Here is a 15,782-nt window from a genome sequence, read left to right on the forward strand (position 1 = left end):
GAAAATGAAAGTATTTAAAATCTTGGAGTTAAACTTAGAAGAACACAAACTCTAACAGAAAACTTTGTTGATACGTTTTTGTTTTGTTTACAGATGTTAAGTTAAAGGAGTTTTATTCGTGACATATAACCAATGAAATCACTCCAGAAGACAGAGCGATCACAGGTAGATAAAGGTTCAGAGCCAAAATAGCACCATTTTTAAATGTATTTATTACCGTAAATCAGTAAAAAATAAACTGATAATCAGTAAATCAGTCAGCCCACAATTACTACAATTCTACAATGTATGTCTCTTTCCTTTGACTTGTTATTTGTACAATATACGATGTATATGATGGCGTTTTTTCATACCAAAGGCTATACTATGATGTTTTCTAAGAGACATACGATGCTACTCTGTTTGTTCTGGCCCTGGGCCACTGCACTCCTCCTCTGTTGTTTTCTGGATTGTACTCAGCTGCATGCCTTCGTCCACCCGGCCTCCGTTGACTCGTCCCGCCTGCCGTCTCTGGAGCTGAAGCTGGATTGGAACAGACCAAAGTACAGTCCAATCACGATGCCAGCTGCCTCTCAAAAGCCTCCTTCATCTGGCAGGTGGCAGCACTTCTTCTGAGGGGAAGCTGAGCTGGCCCGGCAGAACTTTGGAGATGTGTTCCAGTGGTTGGTGGATGTGTGGGGAGATAGAGAGGGACCTTTGAATTGTTCAGAAAGGAAAACAGGGAACACATTGGTAGTTTTAGTTTAGGGTGCTACTGCGGTGTGTTTTTGGGCTTGAAGAGGTGAACAGGAAAAGTTATTTTTCGTATTGATTATCTTTTACTTTGTTCCTGGTTGGAATGCCCATCAATGTCAACATGAAGTTCACTTTTAGTTCTGTTTATTTATTTTTATTTTACTAACACCCATTTGTTTTTAACCCCCTCACATGTTGTGTTGTTGTAAACTTACTCTTTCAAATAAATTCTCGTCTAACCCTCTGGAAACCAGCGTTTGGACTGTTTTTGTGTTGCTCCTCACCTACTGACAGCTGTGGACTAAAGGCTATACTGTGACATTTTTAGAGAGACATGCTATACTATGATGTTTGTTGGGCGAAACAATACTACAGGCTTTTTTAATTGACATATTACTGTGACGTCTTTTTTGCTTTAGTTTTTTTTTTTTATTTTTTAGCAACATATAAGAATTCGAACAGTTTTAAAAGTTACTATACTTTTACTTGTGCAATGAAATTATTATTCTATGGCATTTTTTAGATGACATATTATACTCTGATGTTTTCTTGAATTACATACTATTTTGACAATATACTGCACTATGACATTTTTTGAACCACATATCATACATGATAATTTTAGGCAACATCCTATCATTTTGCGCTTTTTGAACCACATAATAATCTATGTTTTGTTTTTTTTTCTTGCCAACATGCTGTACTATGAACTACAGACCATACTATGTTATTCTTGAGTAAAGTATACTATACTTTGACATTTTCTGAACTACATCCTATACTATGGCGTTATACACAGAGTGCTTTGGTTATATGTTGATTTATAATCTAGATTTTTTTCTGTTTTGTTTTTTGACGGGATTACCACAGACCTGACTGTGAACACTGTCGACACCCACCTCAGGGAGACGCTGCCTAAGATCTCAAGGCTGCTTGGTCGTGGTCTTTCTGGCACATACTCTTCCAAGATGAGCCGGGAAGTTTAACACTGATGGAATGACACAGGTCTAAGCCGACAAACTTCCAATTCCTCCTCAACCCATAGTCTCTGGGAAACCTACATGGAGTAAGAAAAGTAGACAGAGAAGTAATTAAGTCTGTACACAACATATTAAAAAGAAATCACGCTAATAAATTCAGTACAAAGAACCGAATTCGCCAATATACTGGAGACCAGAGCTATTTAATTTGATAAGTATAACCTTGTTTAGTAACATTTCAATTATTTGAGAGCAGTCCTAAAGAACTGCCTGTAATCCCAATCATCACCTATGAAAAGTCATTTCAAGTTTCCTTGTCTCAATCGTACGATGTAGTGTGTAATTGTATGCAGCACAGTGAGACGGCATACTTGTTTCCATTTTCCCGCCTACATCAACGGAATGTACTGAAACTTTGCCCCCACTAGCTTAGCCTCGCTGTAGCACGCAGCTCAAAGGGGCGTGTCCTATCTACTCATTCATATCTATGAGAACAACGGTGGCTGCACATAAGGACGCATGACGTTGATTAGCTGCGTAAATACCATTATATACAGTCTATGGTAAATACGTATGTGAATCGCATCATTGGCTGCAGCAGCCAGTCACCGGTCACTCACTTACTCACACTGAAAAATAGCACAGAATGAATTGTTACGTGTTTATTTTATTTACAATTTAGGTTGGATTTTTTTTTGTGCGCAGCGCAGATTTTCTGTGCGTGGAGACCGTGTCAGCAGTGTGCAATTGCGCACGCGCGCAGCTTAGAGGGAACAGTGGTTACAGCCTACTGTGGGAAATTTGCCTTCAAGATGCCATGCTCTGCTTCTAAAAACATCCCATTTACATTGTTGTTGGTTAATTAACTGGATGGGTGATAACAGAACAGAGCACCGTGGGCTCATTTTGCAGAGCTGAGACTGAGCGATGCAGAGCAGGTGAGCACAGATAAAAGCTGGGTGGAGGGACACAAATGAATGAGTGACAGGAATGGAGATAGCTGTCATTTCACGTCAGGCAACACCTGTATGCTTAAAGACTGAAGGCAGAGACAGACATGTTGCTGACACACCCAGGCTCAGTGGAGAGCAGCAGAGGCACAAAGAGCTGCTTTACAATAATTACACTTGATTTTTTGGTCCTAACTGGTCTGATTTTTGCCTGTTTTAATAAATCAAACCTGCCTACTGTCTGGAAACGACTTCCAAATGTCCAATCGAAAAATAACTTCTGTCATTTAGATTATATTTTCACCTAATTGTATTCTATAGATGGAAAAATTGCACCTGCAGGCAGCAGGCATGAAGGAGCCAAAGCCAGGACTTTAAAATTATTTTATCCAAAGAGGTTTTAAATAAAACAAACAGTATATAAACCAGTGCATTAAAAAAAGAAACAAAATCATGAATGATGGTAGTATAACAGAGATGTGATAGTTTGTGTTTGTGGTTACCAATCCTGCAAGATTTGTTACTGTACTATGGACAATTTTGTTTGCGTAACATTCACCAGCTACAGATGAGCTGCTAAGACAAACCAGTTAAGAAGAATGAAGCATGTGAGGATATTATGAGAGAACCTACCCACAGATTTCAGGTTGACTTGAATGCTAGAGTCACCATGTGCACATCATAATAATACCAACAGCACAGCCTGAAACCCAAATAATCAACCCATTTCTGTCCTTCAGAGAGCTGATGTTTAGATGGAGAAGGTGGGTTTTCATGACATAGTGGTTGATGATGTCCAGTTAAACTTGTCTGACTCTTGTTGCATCAATAAATTTGTAGCTCAAGCGGGGAAAGACAGAATGCAAGCACTTGGAAAGAGGTAGTCGGACAGAAGCTATCCACAGTTCAGCTTCATTTGAGTCACTGTTTCTGTTTCGTTCTGGGGAGTTTGAGACAAGAATATGTTTCTGTGACACTTTGAAGGACAGCGGGGAGTTTGTGGTCACTGGGAGACAGAGGACAGTGTGTGGACAGACTGTGAGGAGGCAGAGCTGCCCTCTCTGGCTCTGGCTGCCAGCTTCTGTCTCAGTTCTGTGATTTCCTTCAGCAGTTCCCTCTCGCTGCTGTCCAGCTGGGCCCGGCCTCGATCCAGGGAGACTGGCAGGAGAAGGAAAGACCGGCAGAATCATTGATATGAAAAACTCACAATGGTTATTCTTGTATGAAAGATTCTCAAACCGCACTTTCAGTAGGAGAAGCAGCGTCATACTAATCCTGCTCAGGTGTCGTCTAGCAGTAACCCTGCTACACTCATTTTAGCCCCTTTCACAGAGGGATCATGCTACAATTCTGCTAAGCTGATTGCATTTGTTTGTTCAGACAGATGTTAGTGAGCCGAGATAATAATGGAACCAGAGGCTTGGAGTGTAATGTGGATGCATAGTTTTGTCTCACCTTGCAGGCTCTCACTTTTACCCAGATGTTTGTTTGGCTCTGCGGTTTCTTCTGCTGCTGGCTTAAAGATACAACAACAATACCCCTCATCCGTTTACCTCACACCCAGTATGGCAAAGCGAAATAAAGGTGCAACAGCCCCACCTAGGATAGACTGTGCAACAATCTCGGCAAAACATCGCCACCTTGTTGTGCTGGCACAAATTGCAGCACTGACTATACAACAAAGCCCTGCGCTGCTGTGCCAATTTGCATTTGTTTCACTAGCAATAAGGCTTCTCTTTCTTTAAAGAACACATTCCTGTGGGAAGTCTTTTTAAAAACAAGTAGCAGTACATAAATTAGAGGAAATAATTTAACCTGTGGGTGTTGTTTCAGTAAAACATGGTAATTCTAGTGACTTACAGCTGGTGGAGGTGCTCTCTGATGGTGAACTGCTGTTCAAACACACCACGTTGGTTCCTGCCTGGGTTGGACCGGTAGCGCTGTTGGCTGTGATTGCTGGACCCACAATGTTGGGTCCAACACAAACAGCAGTCATGGCAGTGGATCTGTGAGGAAGTCCTCTGGTCGAAAACGGTGACCTTAATCTCATCTCTCTCTCATCTGACACAAAGCAAACATTGAAATATGAGATCCACGTCTGGAAACCAAATGTGTGTGAGTTCGTGTGTTTGGAGTCATACCTGTGTCTGCTGAAGTCCAGGGCTGTCGCTGCTCCTGTAACTGGGCTCTGGTACTCATCACTTCATCCCACTGCAAATTAACATTCATTTTACACTGAATAATAATAACAGACTGCATTTTTACAAATTCTGCGATCAGTCCTCAGTGATGTTTCATAATTAGTATAAATCAGAGCTCTTTAATAGAACGGAACGCCACACAAAACCCCATAAATTATGCCTCTTTAATTTTCCATGCAACAGACAAGCCAATGCATTATGTAAACTGATATGTTGACAAACACACTCACGCTGTTCTCACCTTACTTCCTGCCACATCTCTCATGGTGTCAGCCAGTCTCTCCTCCTGTGCCAGCATTTGCCTGTGAAGCTCTGCCAGTCTCTCCCTCTTCCTCTGCTGCTCAGCATCGACCTGCTGCAGGCGATCCGCCACCTCTCTCTGCCAGTCCGACTCCAAGCCCAGCTGGCAAGCCTCTGCCAGAGACTCCTCCAGGGCCTGTGTGTGTTTGTACAAAAATTTAAGAGGCACAAGATGAAAAGATCGCAGGTACATGAGCCAGAATCTGACTTTGGATGAATGTGTGGCTTCTTATAAAACCAGATGGATACACAAGATCATATGTTAACAAGTGTCACGGTTGTATTGGAACTAACCTGCATGTTGGTCTGTGTGCTGTGCAGCAGCTCTGTGAAGCTCTCCTCCTCTCTTTCCGCTTTCCTCATTCTCACCTCCACCTCCTCCTCAACCTCCCGTCCTACACGCTCCTGCTCTTTCAACAAGTGCTGAGACACCAGTTAGGAAAAGAAGAAGACGAAAAAAACAACATCAAAACAACAGCATTTAGCAGCGGTGACAGTGCTGGAAAAACTAACCATATAAACATTAGTTCTACATATGCATTTATAATAGAAAAAGTTGACATTGTAATATTCTCAAAGTTTAACAAGTTTTACATTTGACCAGCCTCTATGTTAATTGACATCACATTTTCATTGATTATCACCAAGACATTGAGTCAGTTAGGGTTGTGATATCAGGAAGTGATTTGCTTCCCACAATGAGAAAAAAGTTAATTGGTTGAATAATGAAATCTGTTCAGATATTTCATCTATTCAATTCCCAGAAAAAACAGTGTTAACTTTAAAAGCTGCCATTTATTTTAATTAGAAAACGTTTAAGGTTAACAAGAGTCCCGTTTGGTAAGAAACTCAGATACTAATCGTAAAAAGAGCTGGAGGAAAGTGTGACAGAGGAGAGGCTGGCTGGGAATCAGGAAGGAGTTTGTCACCTGTTCAAGTCGCTTCCTCTGAGTCTCCAGTTCCATCTGTCTGACTTCCAGATCCTGGACTGCTGCAGCCGTCTCCTGCTCACGGAGATCCATCTGCAGCAGAATATATAGGTTAAGAATTCTGGCTTGAGAAGTAAACTGCTGATTGTCTGCTAGTTTTCACAAATACCCACAAATACAGAAATCTTTGTGACCAGCCTGGCAACACGTTGACCTATTTTATGATTACAGCCCAGAATCTCTGATGTGATAAAGTTGTAGCGTACAAACCAAAGTAGAGTCAAAGTGAAGCAGCTGTCAGCTGTGAAGAGTAATCATAAAAGCATCCTGTAGATGCAACCAGTGTAGGTTTAAAAGCACACATCTTCGTGTTGCTCACAACTAAATACATGGCTCATCCAAGTGAGCAGCTTTTGATGGAAGCTTTCAGTTGTGAAAAGAAGCATTTTCTTGTCTGGGGCTAAAAGAATGAAGTGACAAGACTTGTAGTAGATGCAGCTCACTGGCAAATTAAGGCTCTTATAGTAAATGTAAATGATCCGAGTTACAGTTTTTGGCATAGTGTGTATTCCCAATGTGCACAATTTCAAATTATTATATATCTGGCAATAAAAATCTTGTGTATGACTAGTCGTCAGCTCCGTATTTACCTTTCTGCTGATCTCCTGGTCCAGTCTGTGTATCTGTGCAGCTCTCAGGTCCTGCTGGTGTTTCAGAAAGCGTCTTCTAGTTGCATCCAGCAGCTGCAACTCCTTCACCTTCAGCTCTCTCTTCATAGCTGCCAACCTGATCAGGATGGAAGCAGCCTCAACAACCAATTCCCTGAAGTCACATCATTCATTCTGGTCCAAACTTAATAACAGTGCGGCTTACTTTGCTCTCTGTTGTGTTAGTTTTTCCTCTTCTTGTGCTAGGATGTTTCTGCGCTGTTCTTCAGCTTTCTGCAGCATCTCCTGTGTTCAAATCCATTAAAAATGTACAAATTAGTTCATTTTATTTCAGTTTCAGGACTGGTTTTCTTTATATACTAACGATTTCTAGAAAGTCTGGGTTTCACAGTACAATAAAATCTATGCTTTAAAAGGATTTTGAAAAACAAATCTACCTGCTGTGCATAATAGGTCTCCTCTTCAGCTCGGCGACGCACAACATCTGCACGCAATGCTGAAACCTCCTGTCTACAAACAACACACACGTACATTTACATCTGATATATCCAGTTCTATCAAAAATAAATAATACTTTCTGTCTGTCTTACTACGATTCATCTCTGATCTCACCTCTCACGGAGATACTCCATCTCCTGCAATCGTATCTTCTCCCTCTCTCGGCTTTGGTATTCCACGATGAATTCTGGGTAATGGTTAAACACGGGGTATTGGCCTTTGGTCAGCGGGGTGAAGTCAGAGAGGAGAGTCTTGGGATGGATGTCATCCGGTGTGCTGCCCATGAGTCTGTAGGCCTCCCTTATCACGGCTCCGACATCCAGGTTGTTACGATGGTGAAAAAAATACTGCGGAGGAGGGGAATGAGAGTGAATGTCATGTAGGAGGAGAGACACAGGAGCTAACAATAGGGCTGTTTATTTTCAGACAAGATGAGAGGAAAAGAAAGGGTTTGGTAGTTAGTTACCTCAAAGTCCTGTTTCTGGGAGCACAGCAGCAGAGGCTCTCGGCAGCAGACGACGTAGGCCACACAGGCCACGAGCAGGAACGAAGGATGATTGGAGAAAATGTTGTCAAACAGTTTTAGCCACTCATCACGAGTCAAGACCTCAGAGAACAAGGTTTCCAGCAGAGGCCACACATAGAGCTGAGACAGACGGAGAGACATGAAACTATGTGTATAAATGAGGACATGCACTTTCATGGGTTTGAAACAGAGAGCGTACAGTTTTACGATAACTTGTCTGACATGTGTGCTGCTGTTACCTGTGAAGTGACGCCACAGTCCACCAGGTGCTGCAGCAGCTCCTTGTCATGATGAGCCAGAACATTCTCTGCCATGCTCAGAATGTTCAGAGGAGGGTTGGGGAAATACTCAAACCAGTGCTGGCACCAGTTCACTGTACAAGCAAACATCTGAGTTACACTGATAATACCCTAACTTTCCATTCAGATATTATTCAAGCACCTAATATGCTTATTATCCTTTTTATTTTTATACTGTACTTAGAATTTGTAATACCCCCTTGTTACTGTAAACACCAGCAATTTTGCACCTTATTGTTTCAAACAGTAGGACTGCACTTTAATTGCACATCTTGTGTACATTAGTTTCCTTATTTTTCTTAAATGTATATGTGTGAGCCACTGGATATCTATCTATCTATCTATCTATCTATCTATCTATACAGAACAACAAAATAACAAATACAATAATTCAAAATCCATAACGGTAACAGGCTTTATACATTGGCTGCATACACGAAGAAGCAGAGCCATTTGGTTTTATGTGTATGAATGTACAGGTTCCATTATGTACACACTGTAAAACTTTAAGTAATTAAAACTAAGTACACTCAGAGATGCAGTCAAGCATTCAGATGCGAAACCTTTTCACAGAAAAGTACCTATGACAGTAGCCACCACCTCAAAGCAGAGCATTGGATTGTTCTGGAAGAGCTTGACGAAAGGAAAAGCGACCAGAGGAAGGTACTCCACCTCTCCAAAGATGGCTGCCCAGTGAGCCAAGGCAGACAAAACCCTGTGGAGTAAACACGAATGACACCAAATGATTGATTGGTTGAAAATCGTGCAATTTTCAAAATAATTCTACGAAAATGTCTGTGCTTGTGAGATGCAGTTGTGTATGTAAACAGCTAGTACCTTTGCAGTCCTCTCTGCAGTTTGTGACTTTTAATGGGGTATTTATCGTGGAGAGTGAGGTAGGCTGAATGCAGGCCTTTGTCAGTCAGACTGCTGTAAGCTGCATGGTTCTCTGGGAGACACAGCAAAGACCTCCACACAAACATCCTGCAACAAGGATGCACAGATGAATCATGTAAATCTTCTTGATATACAACTTTCAGTCATCAGACACATGCATAAATGTTGCTCCTATGAAAGTTCTTTTTTTAAATTTATTTACCTGTATTTAGCAGGATATTCTCCAAATGCTTTGAGCAGAGCCACCAGTCTCTTCTTATTCAGACCAGCCGGTAATTCATTCTATTTAAAGAGAGACACAAAAACATAAACACTACATTCAGTCATGGAAATGCTTTGCGCATCTGTATGTGCAAAGAACTAACAAAAGAAAAACTATTTAAGCTTCATGTCAGTCTAAAAAATTTTAAATAATAAGTGCAACCAATGTGTCTTGAAAAACTAATTGTTGACTTCATGAATGTGAGTGTGTCTGCAGGTCAAGCTGTTTTTAATATCAAATAGCTGAATCCAGAAATAAAATTGCAGGTATCAACAATGTCATCTTGACTATTAGTAATCACACTGTGAAAAGTCTGAATTTTAAATCCAGAAATCTATTAATCAAAACAACAGTTAGATGCAGTAATTAAGTCTGGACTAATTAAAATAGTAGATATCTCCAACATTTTTATGACTAGTCAGGATTGTGGATTAAAGTGCCATGAAAAAAAAGCCATGAAATTAAAAGAGGAAGAATTTGTGAAGAACAAGAGCTTTGTTCATTAGAGACTTGCAGTCAAGATTTCCCGGAACTTTGGCCTCAGGCTGCTCTGACATAGTAATAAAAATGGCTTGTTTTATGCAGTTACAGCCTCAGCCTCCCACATGCATAGCTACATCTGCAAAAGTCATTTCACCAAGCCAAACTCTAATTTGAGATATGCATGATTAGATTTTGCTTAGACAGGATTACAGTTTGAAATACCTACAATATCATTTTGACTAGATAAAATGTAAGATACGGAAAAAGGACAATGAATCCTAAATTAAGAGGAATTTAATATATCTTTAGCAAAAACACATCTGGTTAAAACTAAACAGTAGATATGTGCAACTGGAATTGCAGCTCATCATATTTCAGCATTATTCTGCAGCTATTTGCAGTTCAGATCATGGATATCTGCAGCTAAAATCTAAACACGAGTGGTAAAAGTTACATAATATGTCGACAATGATATCTGAAATTTTCTTTTAGACAAGTAAGAGCTGAATTACAGACATCTCCACTCTAGCTATTAAATGTTAAAACAGCTTGCCTTGTGTGTGTGTTTCTGTGTTGTTTCTACCTCTTTATCCTCAGCTGCAGACACAGCAGGAGGTCTCAGTATCTTCACTTGTGTTCGCCTCCCTGAGCTCTTGGCTGGTCTCTGAACGACCTCTGACCTGACTTTGACCTTAAGGCCAGAGAGGTCCTGATCAGCTCCACCACTGGAGACAACTGCTACCTGGGATGGAGGAGGCTGCGGAAGAAAACATATAAAGACAAATTTGTTATCCACATATCAGCCAACTCGTGTCATGTTGTGGCAACTGACTGTCACCTTGTTCAGCTCCTGTGTGAGACTCTGGACACTGTAGATGTTGATGCTCCCATTATCCATGATGGCCACAACATGTCTTCCATTAGGGCTGACTGTGACTGCAGTTATAGCGTCATCGTGGGAACCCATGTGGAAGAGAAGTTTACATGTGTGAATGTTGATGAAACGCATCACTCCATCTTGGCTCAATACACCCAGTGTCTATGGAGACAAAAGAACAAAACATAAACACACAGGGCAACCATAAGCACTGTATTAACATTTATATAACACATACAGATATACAGTACAGTGCAAATCTTTTAGGATGTTTGCATTCTTATCTGTCACACAAAATGGTCAGGGAGCTGTCTAATCCGTCCCAAAATTAATTAGCCAGCATGAACCAACAATCACAACCATACAGGTAGAGACATAAGGAACTATCGGCAACAGAAATTATTGCACCCAGAGCCTGATCTCTACATTTTGGAGTTGGTCTGGGATTATATACAGTAAATTATTTTATATATTTCATATGTTTTTCTCTTTACTGCACTCTGTATGAAGTTAATAATTAAAACCCACTAATGGAAATAATTCTGATGCAGTTCTGATCACGTCACTGGAAGTATCTACATATTTACTCTGTGCTGTAAGAAACGGGCACAAATACACAAATCTACCTCCCAAACAAATATCATAAAGTGCAAAACTAACTTAAACTGAAAAAAAGACGATTAGCATAGGAAAACAAACAAGGCATTAAAAAGTGAAGAAAAGCTCCAGAAATGAGGAGATAGTTCATGGTCCTGCTTTTTCTGTACCTGGTTGGCTCCTCCATCGAAGCTGTCAGGCAGGAATTCCAGCTGTCTGACGGTTCGAACCTGCGTGGGCATCTGAATAACTCGGACCAGCTGTTTGCTCTCCAGACACCACAGGTGCAGCAGGTTGGAGCGCCCACCTGCTGCAAGGCTTTTACCATCACTGTCAACACAACACATGTATGGAAGTGTTACTAAAAGATCTCTGATTCCTACTTTTATTATGCGTGTCAAGTCTTTAGCATAATTAAAAAGTCCTAATAAATAATATGCCAAAGATCACTGAGCCAGTTAGTGGCTGTGATGTGAGGAACCCACCGTGCGACAGCGAAGGCCTTGTAGGAGATTCTGGGTCCGCAGTCAGGAACAGGGAGCTGGTATTTGCAGAACAGTGTGTCGCTCTCCCACGCAAAGATGGAGTCATCGCTGAAACAGCTGAGAATAGTGTTGCTGAGAGGCAGGAAGAACACCTGCAGCACAAGCAACAAAAGACCAGCAACAAAAAGAATGAACAAATTTATTGAATATGAACTTTCACAGACATATACATGGGATTGTTGCTTAAAACTATCCTAAAAACTAAAACCTCTATTGACAAAATGACCCTGGCGAAACATTTTCTAACCTGAATGATTATGCTCAATGACCAAAATCATTTTTAGAATTCTTTCTGTTTTGAGAAAACCTGCAGCTACTCTTGCAGTACATCTGCATGTTTACCCTCTGTATGCCAACAGACTGCTTGATATTAAGCTTCCTTTTCCTCTGGAAGGTGTCCAGGTCCCAGAGCTGAGCTGTGTCTGAGGACGTGGTGATAGCGTAGCGGCCTGAGCTGTGGACGGAGATGGATGAAACTGCTCCCTCGTGACCTCGCATCCAGCTGACCAGCTGCTTTGTGTCTGTGTAGTCAAACATAAGGCAAAACAGTGGAGAACAAGTTTATTTGTAGTTAATGTAGTGGTCAGTGATGGACAAAAGCGAAGGACATGCTTCTTTCTGGCTTTGCATTTAATTCCCCTCATGCTTTGCACCTGAAAGAGAGATTTTGCTGACTGCTGCTTGTTTGTTCTGACAATAAAGAATATTATGATATAAAAATTTAATTATTCATTAATTCAAAAGAGGCCTTGTGTACAATGTAGGCAAATATGTTGTTAAAATATAATGAAAACAAAGAATAAATTAGGAACAAAGTAATGCTTTGTTGAACATGTCCATTGTACCTTTGTCGAAGCATTTGATAGTGTAATCAGCTAAAGCCACAAGGAACTCTGTGGTTCTGCGGAGGGTAAATGCCAGAGCAGTGCAGGCCTGTCCTGTCTTCTGCACAAGACGAAATCTAAACCAAGAAAAACACAAAGTAAAACACAAGATCAGATAAATGTGAAAAGGCTAAACACTCCGTCTTCTGCTCTAATTAAAAAAAGACCATTTATAGCTGAAACAATGATTTGTTCTTGTCGATAAAAAGAAGAATCATAAATGTGTGTGCAGTTTCCATTTTTTATGTTCTGCTCTAAATAGACCACATTAAACGTAGCCCATTTCAAATCACCTGTTTCTGCTGATGTCAAAAACATAAATGTTGCCATGGTGATCCCCAGCCAGAAAAGAATCTCCCGTGGTGTCAAAAGCCACATGGAGGAAACGCACCGTCTTGGCTTGTTGAGCAGTGCGGACCACTGTCACCAACACACTGAGGAAGACAAAAACACATACATCACTGGGGAAAAAAGCCGAAAAGTAACAAACTCCAGTAAATTAGGGCTGGTATCTAGTGGTTACAACTAACTCTGGGAAAAGTAGATAAACAAATAAAGACTCTCATGATGAAACCCACGTCAACAACCACCTAATCCCTTCCCTATGCTGCCTCAGTATACTGACAAGTTAAAGGTAAAATACACTAGCATTTTGTAGTGAGGTGTTGTTCAGCAATGCCTCAAGTTTATTAGTAACATATCCATTTGATGTTTTTGATATGCTAGAATACATTTTATTAGTCAAATAAACAGTCACCCCTTTGGCAGAGCACTTCCACCTTTACACTGCAGTGTGCTGCTGATGGTCTCAGAAACACAGATTCAGACAGCCTGGGTGTCACACTTGATACAATTAGGGAAACAATCCTTTCAACTTGTAGACTGGAGCGTTCTATATAATCATTCTTCTCCGAAATCTATTTACAGTTAGAATATCTGTGGCTGAGTCAGACTTTAAAATGCCATTGAGTAGCTTTAAGGATAGCTTAAGAGTGTTTGAAAATAGTTGCATGTGAGCTAGTGAACTTCAGCTGCAGATAGCGAGTAAGAGTTCAAGAGATTTTTTTAGTCACATGCTCATACAACATGAGCAGTAAATTGCAAAGTGACTGTTTTCCTTTCAAGGTTGTGCAACAAGACATGAAAAACATTCCATAAATAATGGAAAAAGTCATAAATAATGAGAAGATTGTAAATTCTAGAGGAAACAACAATGTAAAGTTGTCTAAGCAAGGCAAGATGGGACTATTTCTATGAAAAACCCGAAACATGCAACTTTGACACATATATGAGTATTTAAGGGTGAGATCAATGACAAGAAAGGGATTTTAAGAACAGCTTAAATGCTTCTTAGCATAAAAATGAAAACTATTTTTTCCTGATTAACTTTTTTCATTCGGCATCGCAATGGTGGTGGTGGAGAGCGCTGTCAAATATCATCAGCAGGTAGTTAGATTCACATTCTCATTTTCATACTTGTCAGGCCATTCATTGTCCTTCATGGAAGCATCGTCACTCATGTATTCAGACTTTTCCTTTAATTAGATGCCTTTGTGCACATAACATACTATAACATTAAGATGGGATGTACTGCAATTTTACAATAGGAAATTTATACAATCTTCAAAGTGCATTATGAAAAACCTAAATCTTTCACAGGTACACCAAACTGAACAACAGTGGAGATCCTTTCATGCTTGGATAGCACAGCAACTTGATTTATGTCATGTTGGTAACATTACACACCACCATGACAAAATGCTGTCACAATACTGGTGGTATTGATGTCAGTGCATTGAAAACTATATACTCCAGAGTTGGAATTAAGGCTGTGGAGGAAAACAAGTCTCTCCCTGCAGCATCAGGTGCAGACAGGTTGGTAAAGTAATGTTCAACAAACATCCTGCAGGTTTAACTAAACCTACCTTCTCCCTGATGTTGGTTTTCGATGCCAGATTTTACCCTCCTCTTTGTTTCCGATGTCCGTCACCTCCATTTTAAAGAAGCGTACCCAAACTCAGGACACACATTAAGAAAATAATCGTCGTACTTAACTTAATGCTACAGCCGCCGTTGGTTTTACATGGCTGCCCAGCTAACAGGCTAGCGTGCTAATCCCTTTACAGGCGGAGCGAGCAGCGCGAAATTTAAATTAGTAACTTTCAGTAAATTAAGATTCTAAAAACGAACAGAAACAGAAGGAAATATTACAAGTTTAGCTACATGTACATTCACTCGGAGTTCGGGTCTGTCCTAAAAGTTTGACAGACTTAATTCTCACAAATGTCCTTAATGAGCACTTTCAGGAGATTTTTTGTTTGTTCTGAGGAACGTTATTCTGTCGCCCCAAGATGACGTGTGAGGAAGCAGTGTGCATTATGGGAGATGAAGTTAAAAGCTCAAAAAGACATATTTTCTGTAAACTTTATTTCCTAGGTAATTCCAGGTATATATGAAGTCTTGAATGCTACGTAAAATTTTTATTTCCACTGACAGGAATAGAATAGTGTATATTTAGCATATGTAAAATGATTCTATGTAGCCATAATAAATTTGTTTAAAATTAAAATAAGATTAAATTTATTTTTATTTTATTTTATTATTAAAGAAGAATAGTTTAAGTGCATACTGTGAATTTATATGTGTATAATTTCTCACACTTGCTGTTTAATACTTTTTGTTAAATATCTGCACATGTTTTGCATTTTTAAAGGTACTTTTGAGATCAAGGAATCTATTTGTGCTGCTTTTCAAAGATATAGATTTTAATTAAAAATTTCCAAAAAATGAAATTACATTTATGTCAGATAAATACTATACAGTATACACAGTACACAGACTATTCTTTTTTCTTTCTTTCTTTTTTTTTTTTACCATGTTTTGTGAAGTTTTGTAATATAGACAGCGCAGTCCTAATGAAATGCCACATTTACATTGCTTTGTACTAATACATTCAGTTGACAGGCTGCAAAGTATGGCAAGTCATCAGTCATAATGTAAGGCCTTAATGCTTTTCTGTTGTTTTTGCCATTAAAAAAAGGTTGGACACCTTGAAGTTAGGCCCACTGGTTTGTTTTTAGGATTGATGTTAAAAATCAAACTACTCTCTCTCAGAAATAAAGTATTCAACCTGGGATGTCTGTAGGTTAAA

General features: G+C 39.9%; 1 protein-coding gene across 4 annotated transcripts; it reads right to left on the bottom strand.

Moving 5' to 3' along the window:
- Positions 1 to 193: 193 nt before the first annotated feature.
- Positions 194 to 14,963, bottom strand: tbc1d31 (TBC1 domain family, member 31). 4 transcript variants are annotated; one of them, XM_055013723.1, is made up of 25 exons: positions 14,557 to 14,963; positions 12,925 to 13,065; positions 12,593 to 12,708; positions 12,090 to 12,268; positions 11,688 to 11,839; positions 11,373 to 11,532; positions 10,567 to 10,767; positions 10,312 to 10,485; positions 9,186 to 9,265; positions 8,924 to 9,070; positions 8,668 to 8,801; positions 8,027 to 8,160; positions 7,728 to 7,907; positions 7,376 to 7,608; positions 7,201 to 7,273; positions 6,969 to 7,048; positions 6,746 to 6,881; positions 6,096 to 6,188; positions 5,461 to 5,589; positions 5,108 to 5,302; positions 4,807 to 4,876; positions 4,526 to 4,726; positions 3,299 to 3,823; positions 1,635 to 1,792; positions 194 to 694 (listed from the first exon to the last, which is right to left on the bottom strand). In XM_055013723.1, the coding sequence occupies exons 1-23, from the start codon at positions 14,625 to 14,627 to the stop codon at positions 3,669 to 3,671; spliced, it is 3,234 nt and encodes a 1,077-aa protein (XP_054869698.1). In that variant the 5' UTR covers positions 14,628 to 14,963; the 3' UTR covers positions 194 to 694; positions 1,635 to 1,792; positions 3,299 to 3,668. The 4 variants fall into 4 exon arrangements, with proteins under 4 accessions (XP_054869698.1, XP_035807177.1, XP_023132623.1 ...); XM_035951284.2 differs by lacking the exon at positions 3,299 to 3,823; XM_023276855.3 differs by having other exon boundaries at positions 1,635 to 3,823.
- Positions 14,964 to 15,782: the final 819 nt, after the last annotated feature.

Source organism: Amphiprion ocellaris, chromosome 9, assembly GCF_022539595.1.
Source record: "Amphiprion ocellaris isolate individual 3 ecotype Okinawa chromosome 9, ASM2253959v1, whole genome shotgun sequence".
Taxonomy (NCBI): domain Eukaryota; kingdom Metazoa; phylum Chordata; class Actinopteri; family Pomacentridae; genus Amphiprion; species Amphiprion ocellaris.

Excerpts from the sequence above, each read along its gene's own strand:
- tbc1d31 (XM_055013723.1), bottom strand. The coding sequence starts at position 14,627 with ATGGAGGTGACGGACATCGGAAACAAAGAGGAGGGTAAAATCTGGCAT. Across the intron at positions 12,269-12,592 it reads TATCAAATGCTTCGACAAAG|ACACAAAGCAGCTGGTCAGC; the intron begins GTACAATGGACA and ends TTGACTACACAG. Across the intron at positions 5,303-5,460 it reads GCACACAGACCAACATGCAG|GCCCTGGAGGAGTCTCTGGC; the intron begins GTTAGTTCCAAT and ends AAACACACACAG.